General features: G+C 49.0%; 2 protein-coding genes across 2 annotated transcripts; both read right to left on the bottom strand.

Moving 5' to 3' along the window:
• Window positions 1–3335: 3335 nt before the first annotated feature.
• PtA15_10A518 (uncharacterized protein) lies at window positions 3336–6508 on the bottom strand (the record flags this gene model as incomplete). The annotated part of the gene is made up of 6 exons (XM_053160702.1): window positions 3336–3379; window positions 3604–3622; window positions 3711–3765; window positions 3865–3923; window positions 4151–4285; window positions 6248–6508. The coding sequence occupies 6 exons, from the start codon at window positions 6506–6508 to the stop codon at window positions 3336–3338; spliced, it is 573 nt and encodes a 190-aa protein (XP_053024650.1).
• A 6617-nt stretch (window positions 6509–13125) lies between these two features.
• Window positions 13126–14391, bottom strand: PtA15_10A517 (uncharacterized protein; the record flags this gene model as incomplete). The annotated part of the gene is made up of 5 exons (XM_053160701.1): window positions 13126–13337; window positions 13413–13665; window positions 13729–13897; window positions 13986–14277; window positions 14367–14391. The coding sequence occupies 5 exons, from the start codon at window positions 14389–14391 to the stop codon at window positions 13126–13128; spliced, it is 951 nt and encodes a 316-aa protein (XP_053024649.1).
• Between the last annotated feature and the right edge of the window lie 215 nt (window positions 14392–14606).

The following is a 14606-nucleotide window of genomic DNA, read 5'->3' as shown; positions in this document are numbered from 1 at the left end:
GATTCATCAGATGGATGCTAAGAATGCGTTCTTAAACGGTGACTTGGAAGAAGAAGTCTATCTGCGTGCACCTCCTGGTTTGGCCGTTCCTGCGGGCCACTGTCTTCGACTCAAGAAAGCCATTTACGGTCTTCGTCAGGCTCCACGCGTTTGGTATTCGGCTCTAGCCGGCTTCTTTAAATCTGTCAACTTTCGACCATCTCCAGCTGATCCTTGCTTGTTCATCAGCAACTCGCCATCATGGATATGTTATGTACACGTCTATGTGGACGATATGGTTATTGTCAGTCCGGATGTTCAGCACTTCAAGGATCTTATTTCAGCTCGTTTCAAAATGGAAGATATTGGAGAATTGAAACATCTTCTTGGCGTCAAAGTAGCTCGTATCAGTGACAAGCAGCTTTATCTATCACAAGAAGCATACCTCACCAAAGTCCTCTCCAATCACAACATGTTGGATGTGAGGCAAACCTCAGTCCCAATGATTCCTAACACTCAGTTAACTCGATCAACATTGTTTGAACGTCAGCAATTCGAGCGGATAGGAGCCAACTATCGTCGTTCAGTCGGCATGCTCATGTATCTTGCAGTTTGCACTCGTCCGGACATTGCGTTCTCGATCTCGCAATTGTCTCAACACCTTGAATCCCCAGGAATCACTCACTGGAGAGCAATAATTCAACTACTAAGGTACCTCTCAGGCACTCGAAATCATGGCATTCTTCTCGATGGAAGATCAAAAATCAATACTCTCAAAGTTTTCTCGGATGCAGACTGGGCTAACGATATCTGCGATTGGCATTCGTACTCCGGCTACATTGCCACCTTTAATGACTCCATCATCTCCTGGCGCTCGCACAAGCAACCGGTGGTTGCGGCTTCAACCACGGAGGCAGAATACATATCTCTGTTCGAAGCCGCTCAAGAGGCGAAATGGCTTCTCACACTCCTCGACTCCATCAACGTTAAATTGCCTGGCAAACTTTCCCTTCTTGTTGACAATCAATCGGCAATTGCTCTTGCTAACAATCCTATGTTCCAACAACGAACCAAACACATCCCCATCAAGTACCACTGGATACGCGAGTTCATCAATGAAGGACGGGCTGCAACTCATTATGTAAGCACCAACGACCAACTTGCGGACTTCCTCACCAAGGCACTGGCAAAGAAGAAACACACCGACTCACTCATCAAGCTCAACATCAACCGGTTTTGAGCAAGGGAGGGTATTGAATTCTCAGTAGTAGCATACTCGTCAACCGGTCATGTAGTGATACTCATAGTTGTAAACCTAAATGAAACCTAATTGAATGTTAGTCTAAATAGTAATTGTGTACCGCTTTCTATTTCTCTTTTCTTCATTCAGTTACTCATTTCTGTCTCAACTCATATCACACATCAGGTGTGCTTGCTAGTCGTCTCAACTCAGTCTCGTGTCGTGTTCCAACTAACTCGCTGGTCTTTATAAAGGTGTGCTTGCTAGTCGTCTCAACTCAGTCTCGTGTCGTGTTCCAACTAACTCGCTGGTCTTTATAAAGACTCTCTGCGCCTAGACGTTCTATAAGATAGCCCAAGAGTGGCAACAAAACAGTCAAAAACCGAGAACACATAAGATAGAAAAAATTGATGATAAGTGTCTTTGAGCACTAAGCATAAGTCAGGGACAAGTGAGAACCATAGGCGTAAAAGGAAAAGAATCGAAGGTACGAAAAAGGAAAAAACCATCTATCACGCGCACGTAAAATACAGGGGCTCTAAACAAAAACATGGAAAACTCGATTGGGAGGTAAGAAACGTGGTCTTACTTCTTCCCTTGCGCCGGAGGGCCGCCTGGATGAGCATGAGGCACGTTTCTCCCCTGGCGTCTATCGACGAAACCTTCGACGAAGTTGGCTCCATGGTAGCCGCGTGAGCGCTTTTTCGATTCGAAAGGTCTTTGATGACCGCTTTGGTCCTTGAAAAATCTGGACCCCTCGCCCATACTGTTTCCAGGAGGAGGGTAGGATGGCTGTCGCCTTGGGCCCGGATAACCAACAGAGTTACTGGGGTATTGCGGGGAGGAGTAGAACGAACCAGGGTTGTGCTGGTAGTGTTGCACCGCTCCATACATGGCAGTATGACGACGGCCGTAGGTGTCGACAGGGTCGAACGGGAAGGATTGAGCATGCGCCGATAAACTAGCCGTCACCCCGATCTCGGGGTCGATGTGTGAGAACTCTTGCCCAGGTGCGTACTTGTTCTCGGTCCACGTTACTTCTCCGAAGGACATCGCCGTCGTGTAACAAGACTGCATCAACAGGGTTTGGTGGACTGAGATTTCTTGAACTGCGGAGCCATCTTCAGATGCGATTCGATGCGCGAAAGCGGTTTCTCTGACCGCCATGTCATAGCGAAAAGCAGTCATAAACCCGTGTCCACTGCTTGCAATTGCATCACAGTTTTCCTTGTGTAAGAGCAGCTTCGCCGCGAACAACCCCTTATCAAAGATATCTCTTAAAGTCAGATAAAAATTCCTGTGATTTTTGGTCCAATCGGAATGGGTCTGAGACCACTCGGAGGGATAGGCCAGGCCTCTATACGCTTTGTCGTTATCGCCGGGGCGAGCCTGTCTAAGGTTGATGTGTGCCCTTATGGCTCGCTTCTTCCAATCTAAATGAGGTATCGCAACTATTCAGGACCTAGTCTAAACGTTGGACTGTGATCGACCAGCAAGTGACTCACCGTTATTGAAAATAGTCAAAGGAAGGGGAGCTTTCAAACATTTAATGTTCTCCTCAAAATAAGGGGTAAACCCCGCATCTTGGTGAGAGGAGACCGCCCCAATGGCGTAGACCAAGCCATGCTCCTTCTCTGCTTTCACCGACTTCGATACCATACGAGACTCAACCGTGAGTAGGACCGGCGTAGCTGAAACTGCTCGCGCGATTGGAGGTTTCTTCTTCGCCTCATCGAGCGAAGACCACACAATCATCAAATGTTTGGTCAAGATTATATCGCCTGCCGATTGCGCTTCTAAGATTTTAGCCCAAATATGGGTCCTCTCCTCCTCTAAATCGTCTGACACTGATATCGCAGGTGGTGGGACGTTCGTGGATTTCAAAATCTGGTTAACAACATCTTTCGATAGATTTGGCATGGTAATCACGGACTCTAAACCAGTGCCGGCTTCATTTTCAGCAACCAGGATTTCCTGGGCTGTCTCCTCACCGGATCTCTCCTGCAAAGGTTGACCGACCTCGTTACCTCGAGAGGCCTCGCCAGGCGTTAAAAATGCGCCTGGAGTCAAAGCGTCTGCTACTACAGCTTTGTCTGAACCAGGGTTCATGCTCGCGCTACGAGGAGCCGCCCGTGCCGTAGCTGATTGCACTCCCATGTTCTAAATAAACAATTTGAATGTTAAGACAACAACATGAATGTCAATGAGAGTTAGACACATGCAACTGTGTCTCATCAAAATTGGCGCGAAACGAGGGAGATGCATACTTTTATAAAAATATTTGTACGCAACAAGGGAAAACCACCGAAACGAAAATTCGTTTAGTGCGTCTAAAAATTGCCACCAGTATGTGCTTTCTCTGTACGCGTGACGAAATCCTTCACTTCTGAAAACTCTGACTTTCTATGAAAAGGCGTTAAGATAGTTAACAGATATAATAACTATTCAGTTTCCGAACATCAGATATATTCCATTGCGGATAGGAGCTTACTAGAGCTTGATTCGCGCAATCGGAGTGACAGCGCCAAGTGTTTTGAGTTAGCAGTCTAAATGATTGAGCAGAAACGTGTGCCAAATGCTTGTGTCAGCTTAAATGGATGAGAGCTGATGAGCTTAGACAAATTATCATGCGGTTTGGAGCTTACAAGAGCTTGGTTCTCGCAATCGGAATGGCAGAGTCAAGTGTCTTCGAATCAGAGATTATCTGTCGGCGAGCCAAAAATAAAAGGCCGTACGAAAAGCCATGGGTATAAGTTTAAGCGGATAGGAAGCTGATGTGCTTGTGGTCACGCGTTTTAAGGAAAGATATCGACAGCGTTTTAGCTGTATATGTATATATAGAAGTAGATGAAGGTGTACGCGGATTGTAGCATCGAAATAGCTTGGTTCACGTCGTATTCAAAATGTATAGTAACTATGAGTAAATCTTACCAATTTGAAGTTCTGCGAGAAGACCTTGGTGCCGACTTGGGGCTTCAAACGGTTATCGAGAGAGGACGTGAAGATTAGCGCGAGATAAAAATAAAGGCGAAAGTGCGAAGATACTACGAAAGGACGAGTTGATCGCTGGAAGAATACAATCACACAAAGAGCTCGGAAGCTTGGAAGGGAAACCACACTCAGATCTAAGGAAGAAAGGACACGAAGAGCTAAGAAGAGATCGGATTTGTGAGAAAAAAGGAGAGCGTCTCGAGTGACTGGCTCTGGGCGATGGTGGGGAGAAAGAGCGCTGGGGGATAGGCGCTCCTCGCACCGAGGGATCATACTTATATGCCCCTCGTGGTTGGAGTTCGTCAATGTGCATGACTCGGCACTCCCTCGGCGCTCGTCCCCCCTCAGGTACGCCCAGGCCTTGTCCGCTCATGTCGCCTCCATGGACAGGGGGGAACTGTTCGTTCCTCACTCGCTCCCCTGCAATGAAGGAATCATCCAGAGCCCGGCCTCTCACAAAAAGAAATCAGGAGAAGGAACTGGTTTCAGAGCTCTATGCAGAAGAGGAGAACCCAACCTTTTATAACCATCACACACCCACCATCGCACCCCTGAGGTGAATCAGGATGAAGCGCGGTCGAGTAAAGTGTATATGTACATGGCAGTTGCACATCGCCATCAAAGCGCCCAAAGTCCGGTCGTCAATTTGACGGACGCGCCCCAGCCATTCTTGACCGTTCAGATGCCGGCCTCCGGTCAACCGTCAAGCGGACCGCCGAACTTGGCGGCACCCCCGCCAATGCGCAATTGGGCAAGCGGCTGGCAAAAGTAAGGGTGGCTCGACCCCAGCGGCAATTTGCCATCGAACCCGAGCCCCCCTACAAAATTGATCAGGGCCGTTTGCTCACTGTTTGACCACAATTGCCGGCTGATCACATCACCCCGAGCCCAAAACCACGCTCACTTCCAGATCCACTGCTGCTCACAGCTCTCCGATCCCTTTTGGCAGACATACTCGGGTCAACTCACAAGACACGCTCACTTTGGCTTTACGGCCACCTGGGCACTTTTTTTTGTTTTTATTGAATTTTAAAGTTTTTTTATCTCTTTTTTTGTTTGTTTGTTCTGCTTTCAAGGCTGGCTAGAGAAGGGCAAAAGATGAGATGAGAGAATGGTGAAGTATCGGGGGCCATACTAGAGTGAGAGAGCAGGGGGCCATGTTGCTAGATTGAGAGAGCAGCTTCTCTGTTGAGAAGCGCCGTCGTATCGGCCGCCGCTGGATCGGGCCCATACTGTGCAATTTCAAGATGGTTGATTGGAGATCCAGGTGATATTAGACGGTATTCCATATGCATAGTCTAGTTCATGTTTCATTTTGCATATTCCGTGATAGTCGCACTTTGTTCCGCTTTCCGTTTGAGTTTTAAACCTAGTTGATTAGTTCTTATACCGCTACCACATCCTTTGTAACGGTTCTCTAACCAAATCAACATTTGCTCAACTCTCACTTCGCTAAGCTGATCACGTTCGACTGACGTCTAGGTCTGTTTCCGTTTCCATCTTTTCTCATCATTGTTTCCTTGGTCTCATCTTTACTGCTCATTCTCTAGGTTTGTCTTGTGCCGTTATCCACCGCTGTCCGCTTGTCTGCTTGTGTCTAACAGCACCCTCAAACCCTCTCAAAGGTGTGCTAGTAATGAACCAAATCAACATTTGCTCAACTCTCACTTTGCTAAGCTGATCACGTTTGACTACCGTCTAGGTTTGTCTTGTGCCGTTATCTACCGCTGTCCGCTTGTCCGCTTGTGTCTAACAGCACCCTCAAACCCTCTCAAAGGTTTGTCTTGTGCCGTTGTCCACCGCTGTCCGCTTGTCCGCTTGTGTCTAACAGCACCCTCAAACCCTCTCAAAGACTTTTGTCTTATAGGTGAATCGTTGAGGGATGGCGGGTGGTCCGGAGCAGATAGGTCTTGCTTCAATCATCGTCATCAAGATCCTTTCTCTGCCTGTTGGAACATTGATGCTGCTGTCAAAACAGTTCCCAGGGTCCTACAGGGCCAGATCTCAATAGGATGGGTTCCAGTTTGAAGTACCAACCTGGACGGTGATGGTGCCAAGTACCAATTTCAGTTTCTCCATTCTTGGTCTCCTGCGCAGACAGTCGGTGTTCCTGGGCGGGAGCAAGTAGTCAAGAGGCGCAAAGGAGGCGTCCCAAGTTTTGGCAGCAATCCCGAATGCGGCCAGGTTGTCGCCAAAGTGGTTCTGCTTGGCGCACAAGTCCTCCCGGCCTGGCCGGCGCTCGCAGGAGATTGCAAGGTTGGAGGGGAAGTTGGCCCGGTGATGGAGCGAGTCGTCCATTCTGGCACTGCATTGGCTCCCAGCCCCAGGCGAGCCTGCTCGGTGGCCGCAGATTCTCTGTCAAGAAGCGCCGTTGTATCTGCCGCCGCTGGATTGGGCCCATACTGTGCAATCAGTGACCGCATTTCCACATCACAGAGAATCCCGTCCGTCCATCGCCCACCTACCAGATTTTCTGAGCCAGAAAAGGGGAGGGGAGAGCCATGCAAAGAGGAGAAGCGGGACAAGGGAGGTGGGATGGGACAGGAGAGGACAAAGCAATTCAAGCAGGCAAGGAGGAGCAATAGTCAGGGGAACAAGGCTTGGAAGGAGCCGATGGAGCCAAGCGAGGTGCAGAGCTCAATGGAGGATACAATGTGGAGGTGGGCGTGCTGTGGATGGGGTGTGGGCCGGGCAAGGAGGAGGCAGGCGCAGAGGGACACGTATGTGGGTTGGTGAGGGTGGGGGAGATGGAGGGTGGTGGTGATCCAATGAGCGGACTTAGAAAAAATGAGGCAGGTGGATGGGTGAGGGCCAAGAGTGATGTGTCCCTCTGATGGGCGGACTTTGTCTTGGCCCCCTCTGCCCTTTTTTTTGGGTTACATAGCGAACGGGAGGAGTTGTCGAGGTGTTGGTTGCCCATCGTTGCCAATCTGAAGGCTGTTAGTGAATGTTGACTGCATGTTGACGCTGTGGCCGGCGGCGGATCGTTGGTCAGGTAATTTTGCCGGCCATTTGGCTGGGGTAAAGTTACGGGTTACTTACCTGACTGCAAAATCCGGCGGGTTGGTTGGTAGTTTGGTGGTCATTTTGCTGGCTGACTGGAGGCCGACAGGTGGGCGGTCAATCAGGCGGGTGTTTTGTCTTTGACGGCAGTTTTGACGGGCAAAAACTTAATCCGTACAACTGCCGTGTACCAAGTCAACTCCCTTGGTAATTGATGTAGGGACAGGCAGGGGCCATGCGAATGACGCGGGCCCCTTGGCGCAATGCGACAAGAATTTACCAGCTCGTCCGGGACGGAGGGAAATAAGAAGAGTTCATTGGGTCAATGTGTGGAAAGCAAGGCTGATTATTACAGCTCGGCTTGGGGCTGCCCATGTGTAGCACAAAAATCTGCTGGTGCTCGCACGCAACCAATATGGTTTGCGAGCACCTTGGGCTTAGATTTTGCGCTTGCAAACACAGCATCGTCCTTAGTCCGTACGTCACTGGGACTGAGCCAGTGTCGGATCCATTTTCAGACAGTTGTAGCCGGGCTACAGTAGACAGGACCCAATAGGTCTTATGTCAAGGTCCGGACGAGTTACAACTGGAGAAGGTCTTGATACCTAGCTTACCCAGCTAGGTTCACTTACTTCTCACTCACGTTACCGGCTTCGGTCGGTGTTAGTGTAACGTTTCAAGTTTCTGTTCACTCTTATGACGCCGCCATATTAGGGGGGCTCACAATTGAAATTTACAAAACTTTGGGACACATTTTAAGGTGTTTCACTGCCAGCATATTTGGCTAGGATGAAGTCATCCCAGTTTAACTGGGATGCACTCAACCAATCTTAAATGGGTTGATCTCAACCAATGAAATATAAAACCAAGGGGGGCCCCTTGGATTTTTATTTCATCAGTTGAGATCAACCAAATTTAAATTGGTTGAGTGCATCCTAGTTTAACTGGGATAACCTCAGCCCAGCTAATTATGCCGGCAGTGTTTATGAAATTTTTTTAAAAAAATTGATAAGTTGCACCAATCAATCTGTATCACCTGCTACTTGCATTTTCCAAAAATTTTAAAATTTTGTTCATGAAGGCCTTAAATTTGCCTCCAAAGTTTAGTAAAATTCAATCGTGAACCCCCCTATTAGCAGTGCCATCTGTCATGTTGATTCTTTAGTATAGACATATTTCCATTATTTCTATTCTTGTCTTCTATTATTTTCTTCCTGTTGGAAAACAAATACATATTGAAGTTTTACACAAGGTGGAATATGTACTACATAGTTAGAAACAATGAAGCCTTTCAATGCATACAGAGAGACAATGCTGTTTTCTATGGAAAAGACCTCCAACACTCAACAAGTAAATTTAATGTTAGAAATGTCAACATGTGTCACATTTGCTGTCTGTGCTTCGGGCTAAATCTCCTCAGATGGCTCTCATAGTCCAGACTTTTTCAAAATCCGGAATTTCTTGGAGTCCTTGGGATAGAGTGCAAACAACAAAGAAGGACATTTTGCATCAAAGAGCACAACACTCACAAAAATTAGAAGACGTTGAGCCCCTGAGACAACTGGGGTGGCTTGCAAAAGACAAAACAAGGTGAGATTGATGAAGTCTTAGAATCCCTGTAAAGCAAGAAGACTTGTATAAGCATGTTTTTATGTGGAAGGGTGGCAGGTGGTTGACTGGCTTACTTTATCTGGATAACGTAACCACAATTGCCAAGCGGAGTGAAGTAGAAAAGGTGATCGGCAGTGCTTGACCCATCTCCAAGGCATGTAGAGTTTTCCTGGTTGCGGGGTAAATGCATACTTGATACGCTATCATTTTTAAGTGTATCATAGGTGCCTCACTTACATTGTTTCCAAAGCAGTTAACATACCACTGTGATTTTTTACCATGGATTTGCACGTTTTGCCCAATGTGGGAGTAGATTCCCTTTGGAAGGATTTTAATCATGTAGGGGGGAGGAACAGAGATCAGGATCAGTAAGAAAAACAAGAGCCCAATGATGAGGCTGGTTACTCACAAGAAGCCCTTGAAGACAATGGCAACTTTTTTCTGATCAGAAAAGTACAGAGGTGCCAATGAAAGTCTGCTAATCAGTTTCGCTTCAATGTTGAGAACAATAGAATATTCCATAAGGACCATTTTTTCCACTCGGGCAATGTCACAGGCGCTAAAGTTTTGCAAGATTGTGAAGCCTTCAGGAAATGCTATTGGGCATTTACTAGCATAGTCCTAGAGAATCTGCCGTTGGACCCGGGTGCCAGCGGCACCCGTTTTACCTGAAAAACAGGCACCCGCACCCGTACCCGGCACCTGCCGGCGGGTGCCGCGGGTGTACCGGCGGTGTACCGGCGGGTGCCGCCGGAAAGGATCCCTTCCGGGAGACGAGGCTGTTGTAGTCTTGTCGTCCGCAAGGGATCCGCGGACGACGAGGCTACAACAGCCTCGTCGCTCGCAAGGGATCCGCGGACGACGAGGCTACAACAGCCTCGTCGCTCGCAAGTGATCCCTTGCGGACGACGAGACGACGAGGCTACAACTCGTCGTTCGCAAGTGATCCCTTGCGGACGACGAGATACAGCCTGCTCGTCCGCAAGGGATCCCTTCCGGGAGACGAGGCTGTTGTAGCCTCGTCCTCCGCGGGGATCCGGACGACGAGGCTACAACAGCCTCGTCTCACTGAAGGGATCCCTCCCGGACGACACGCTACAACAGCCTCGTCTCCCGGAAGGGATTCCTCCCAGACGACGAGGCTATAACAGCCTCGTCTCCCGGAAGGGATTCCTCCCGCACGACGGCTACAACAGCCTTGTCTCCCGGAAGGGATTCCTCCCGGACGACGGCTACAACAGCCTCGTCTCCCGGAAGGGATTCCTCCCGGACGACGAGGCTACATCAGCCTCGTCTCCCGGAAGGGATTCCTCCCGGACGACGAGGCTACATCAGCCTCGTCTCCCGGAAGAGATTCCTCCCGGACGACGAGGCTACATCAGCCTCGTCTCCCGGAAGGGATTCCTCCCGGACGACGAGGCTACATCAGCCTCGTCTCCCGGAAGGGATTCCTCCCGGACGACGAGGCTATGCTGTAGCCTCTTCGTCTGGACGACCCAAACTCCGCCGCATCCGGGGGAGCTGGGGCGGTACCTGGGCAGGTACCCGGGTGCCGCACCCGTTTTACCCAAAAAACAGGCACCCGTACCCGCACCCGGCACCCGCGCGCGGGTGCGGGGCGGGTGCCGGAGGTACCTGCCAGCGGGTGCCGGGTACCTGCCGCGGGTCCAACGGCAGATTCTCTACATAGTCCCCGTAGGGATATAGCTAGATAACAATGAAATCTACCAATGAATGTAGCAAACAAAGCATCGGCATCTCTTCAGTATCAACACGTGCTACTCCATCATGAATTTTGAAGAGAGAGAAATACTGATTCACCAAGAATGATCCTGTTGGCCGGGAATGTATTCTCCATTGCGGTAGGACCTAAGGTTAGGAAAGATGCAAACCAACTTGGTGATTCAGCTTGCAGATTAAGACAAGGGGAAATCATGAACCAATCTGGATGATTGCCTTGCGGACCAATCAGTCCGGTACCTCTAATGGTTCTGTTAGAAGTTTCTATTGTGCGGGCCGGTGCAGTGCCGCCAACCAAAGCTTTTGGTTGTGTCAACAGAACCACTGGAATGGATGATGAAGGGTGGGTTTGGGGGGTCTGAGGATATGAGTATGACAAAGGGATAGACACAAAGAAGACAAAAAGAATGACTAGGTGAAGATTGGAGGATATCATGATGAAGCAGAGGAAGCCTCTGGTACTGATGGGAAAGAAATGCAGTAAAATATTGATAGGATGCTGTTGGGTGTAGGGCCGGGAGGCTGGAGCTTATTTAAATATAAGTAGTGAATGACTTCAAAGGTTTCAATCCTAATGTGGCAAGAGGCAACTTCTGCTCCAGTACACTGATCACTTGGATTCATACACACAGCATCTGCATGACCATGCCCTTTTTGGCTGTACCAACTTGTGCAATAAATTGTGCCATTGGCCAATCAGAAGGACACCAACAAACCAACAGGCCACAGGCGCCATTCATAAAGACACCTGTTGTAGAAAGGAAAGCACCCAAATGGTTCAAAGTTGTACATTCATATTTTCTATGTAATTTCTGTACATACAAGAAAGGGCTTTATAGAACTTCAAAGTTCAGATCACCAGAAGTCAATCATCTGGGGCGGGTGCAAGCTGACAAATGTTTAATGAGCTGGTTAATATGTATCAAGCTTGCATATTATTCTGCAAACAGATGGCTGCTTGTTACCCAGCGCAAGCGACCAGGAGTGACCTTGTTGACATTTGGTTGATGGGCTCCTTTGTCATTGCAACAATTGAGGCCCCGTTTGGCTGCCGCGTTATATTTCATAAATGGTTGAATTTATGACGCGCGACCCCCGGGGGTTTCAAATTTTTGGTGGCAACAGAGGGCAAACTTTGGGTTGCGGTGTCATAAATTCAACCATTTATGATGTATAACACGGCAGCCAAACGTGGCTGATTATTTGCCACGGGTACAGGCGGAGGAATCCGCAATGACCTTGTCTTTGCTAGCCGGAGCAGCTACAAAACCTACACTTGCTTGGTGGGCAGAAATCATCCTTGCAAATCAACCTAGGCCCACTCAACTGAGGGTCCTCCCTGGCAAGCGGAGACATCTCAACTCATTGTTCTCTGGCGCGCTGATAAATGCTCACCCACTGCCCAACCGCAATTTGTCCTCACAAACCTCAGCGGGAAGCCGGAGGCGCCGGCTGGTGCAAAGTGTACTTGCTTGCCGAGCAGGATTCTCACCCGTAAGCTAGTCTGCCCCGGCTGCTTGGCTGAGAAAGTTTTGTTGAAACCGAAACTGCCCAGGGTCCATTTCTCTCCCTTTCACACATCTGTCACTCTTTCTTCCTCCCTCCAGATGAATATGCTTGTTCACCTTCTACCCACAACTTGTCCCTCAGTTGTAATAGCTACAAAGTCTGCTCATCTGGATAATCAAAACACCATCAGTTCTCTGCGCGCTGTTCCCTGAGACCCAGTGAGTCTCCTGTAGTGAGAAGCCTTTTTTCCTTCTCACAGCTAGCAGTTTAGACCCTCTTTCTGGGTCTCTTGTTCCCTCTTCTTGCCCCCGAGCTTTTCTCCTTGGGTGCTCTTTCCTCCTCCCTCCGATTCGGAGGCCACAGCTTCAACAGGTTTCCCATGCGGCAGGGAATTTACGAGAGCGTTTGGTAAAAGCAGGGAATTTAAAAATGTAATCTCATCTACAAGGTTTGGGTAGACCCCGCTCTAAGCCACGTCAGGCTCAAGGGCAAGGGCATGAGGAACAACCGGAGTCTACAAATGGACCAGAACATTGATCTTCCACTGTTCCCGGGCGGGACCCAATGCCATATCCCAACAAAAGTTTGTTGGTTGGAAAATCCAGGATAAAGTCCCAAGGCTTGTGGAATTTGGAAAACTCCTGCCGGTCGTCTTTCTACTTGCAAGCTATTATCACTCTTTCTTTCCATATTGTAAATTTAATGCTGAGCCCTCGACACTATTCCACTGGTCTTGGATATTTATAGCAATTCAATCATCATTGGCTTCAAAGCCTAGAGCTTCATTGCTTGATCTCAGACCCAGAGATTCAGTCGAACATTTTTTTGGCGTGCAAAGTGGAATCCTAGCAAGCCGAGGAAACATGCAATTTTCGAACTGAATTAACACCCTTCTTGGAGGTACCTTGCACGTCTCACGTCTTGCGGTGAGATTGATGTTAGTGCGAATAGTGCTAAATGAGTGGATGAGGCAATCTGTGAACAAAGGACATTCGGCAGGGAGACCTATCAAGAAATATCAACAGTTGCAGTGCGGCGAGGATCAAATAAATTCAGTCCTTGAGAGGTGGTTTAGGGGCACCTCCTAAGCCAGCGGCGTGTAATGTGGCAGTTTGGATTGCCCTAGCTATTGTGCTACGAATGCGTCCATCCTCCATTGCCAACAGGCCCGCAATGGTACAACCAGCAGGGGTTGTCACGCTGTCCTTCAGGGCAGCCGGATGTAAGCCTGTTTGTAGCGACATTCGTGCCGCGCCTTGCATGGCTTTCGACGATGGCGCCCGATGGATCAAGTCAACTAAATCTGATACCCTCAAAGCTGAGTTAAACGGAACGGTACCTTGGGCAGCTAATTCCAATGCCTCAGCCCTGGGGAGACCCATCATGACTCCTCCATCGGCGATTGCTTCAAGTATTACCAATGAGAAAGCCGGTCCGGAGGCAGAAACAGCTGTGCAGGCATCAAAGTGTTTCTCGTCCAAAAATCGACAGCGACTGATGGGCGTAAACAATGCGAGAAGGATTGCCCGAGTTTGAGAAGTAAATGGACAATCCGGGGATAGAGCTGACAAGATCGTCATTCCTTCTCGGATCTGAAGTCCCAAATCAGGACTGATTGAATCCAACTTGCGAAACTGTGGAAGGCCAGGACTTACTTGACACGGAGTGTTTGGCATTGCTCTGACGACGCGAGTACTGGACGGTACAAGTGATCGAAGCTGACTTGTGGTCGTACCGGCCAGGATGGAAATCAGCAGTTTGTTAGACAATGCTTCCTGCATGCCGGGTGCACCCAAAACGTCCCCGGCCATCTGGGGTTTGCAGCTTCCTTGCCAGCAAATGTGGTGGTTTAGTGATGCGTTCCGAAAGCAAAATAAGATATTTAAAAGCGTTTTATGAGCGAAGCACCTACCCGAGAATTATCACATCGGATTCGGCCACTCCGCGAACATTTTCGGAGACTCGGACTTCAATATCTTCTCTACCTAGCTCTAGCCAACGTTTTATCAACTTCCGGGCTGATTCAGGTCGCGAAACGCACGTAATAAAACGGTTCGGGATGGAGTCCTCCGGGAGCACATCTACATCAGCGTCAGGTTCAGCCGATGGGGTTTGCGGGCCTGACGACGATGGTTGTACGTCCTGCGGTTTTTTGAGCGATTCAATTACTCCCGATAAGATGGCAACGCCCATGGTTCCACAACCTAGATCGGTATTTTTTTAAGCATTTTCCCTATCCATAAACAGGACCTCCATATCGGACGACATGATCTCTCCATTGAAAGGAACTTACCCAGAACACATAGCGAATAAGGCATTTCGGAAGAAGGAGGCTTTAACTGACGAGTCTGTATGTAGCGTGGAGCTGTAGTATTCGGCCTGTCTGTACTTGCATCGAGTGATGCTCCGGCTCGGTTCCACTCCGTTCCTCGTTTTGAATCTAGCTTAACTAAGCCTCTCGAACGGAGGGTCCGGGGGACCCCGCCCGGAGGGCTCTCCGCAGGAGAGGCTTACGCCTAATGTCTGAAGCCCC

Source organism: Puccinia triticina, chromosome 10A, assembly GCF_026914185.1.
Source record: "Puccinia triticina chromosome 10A, complete sequence".
In the NCBI taxonomy this organism is placed as follows: domain Eukaryota; kingdom Fungi; phylum Basidiomycota; class Pucciniomycetes; order Pucciniales; family Pucciniaceae; genus Puccinia; species Puccinia triticina.
This window is presented reverse-complemented; position numbering and strand designations above follow the sequence as displayed.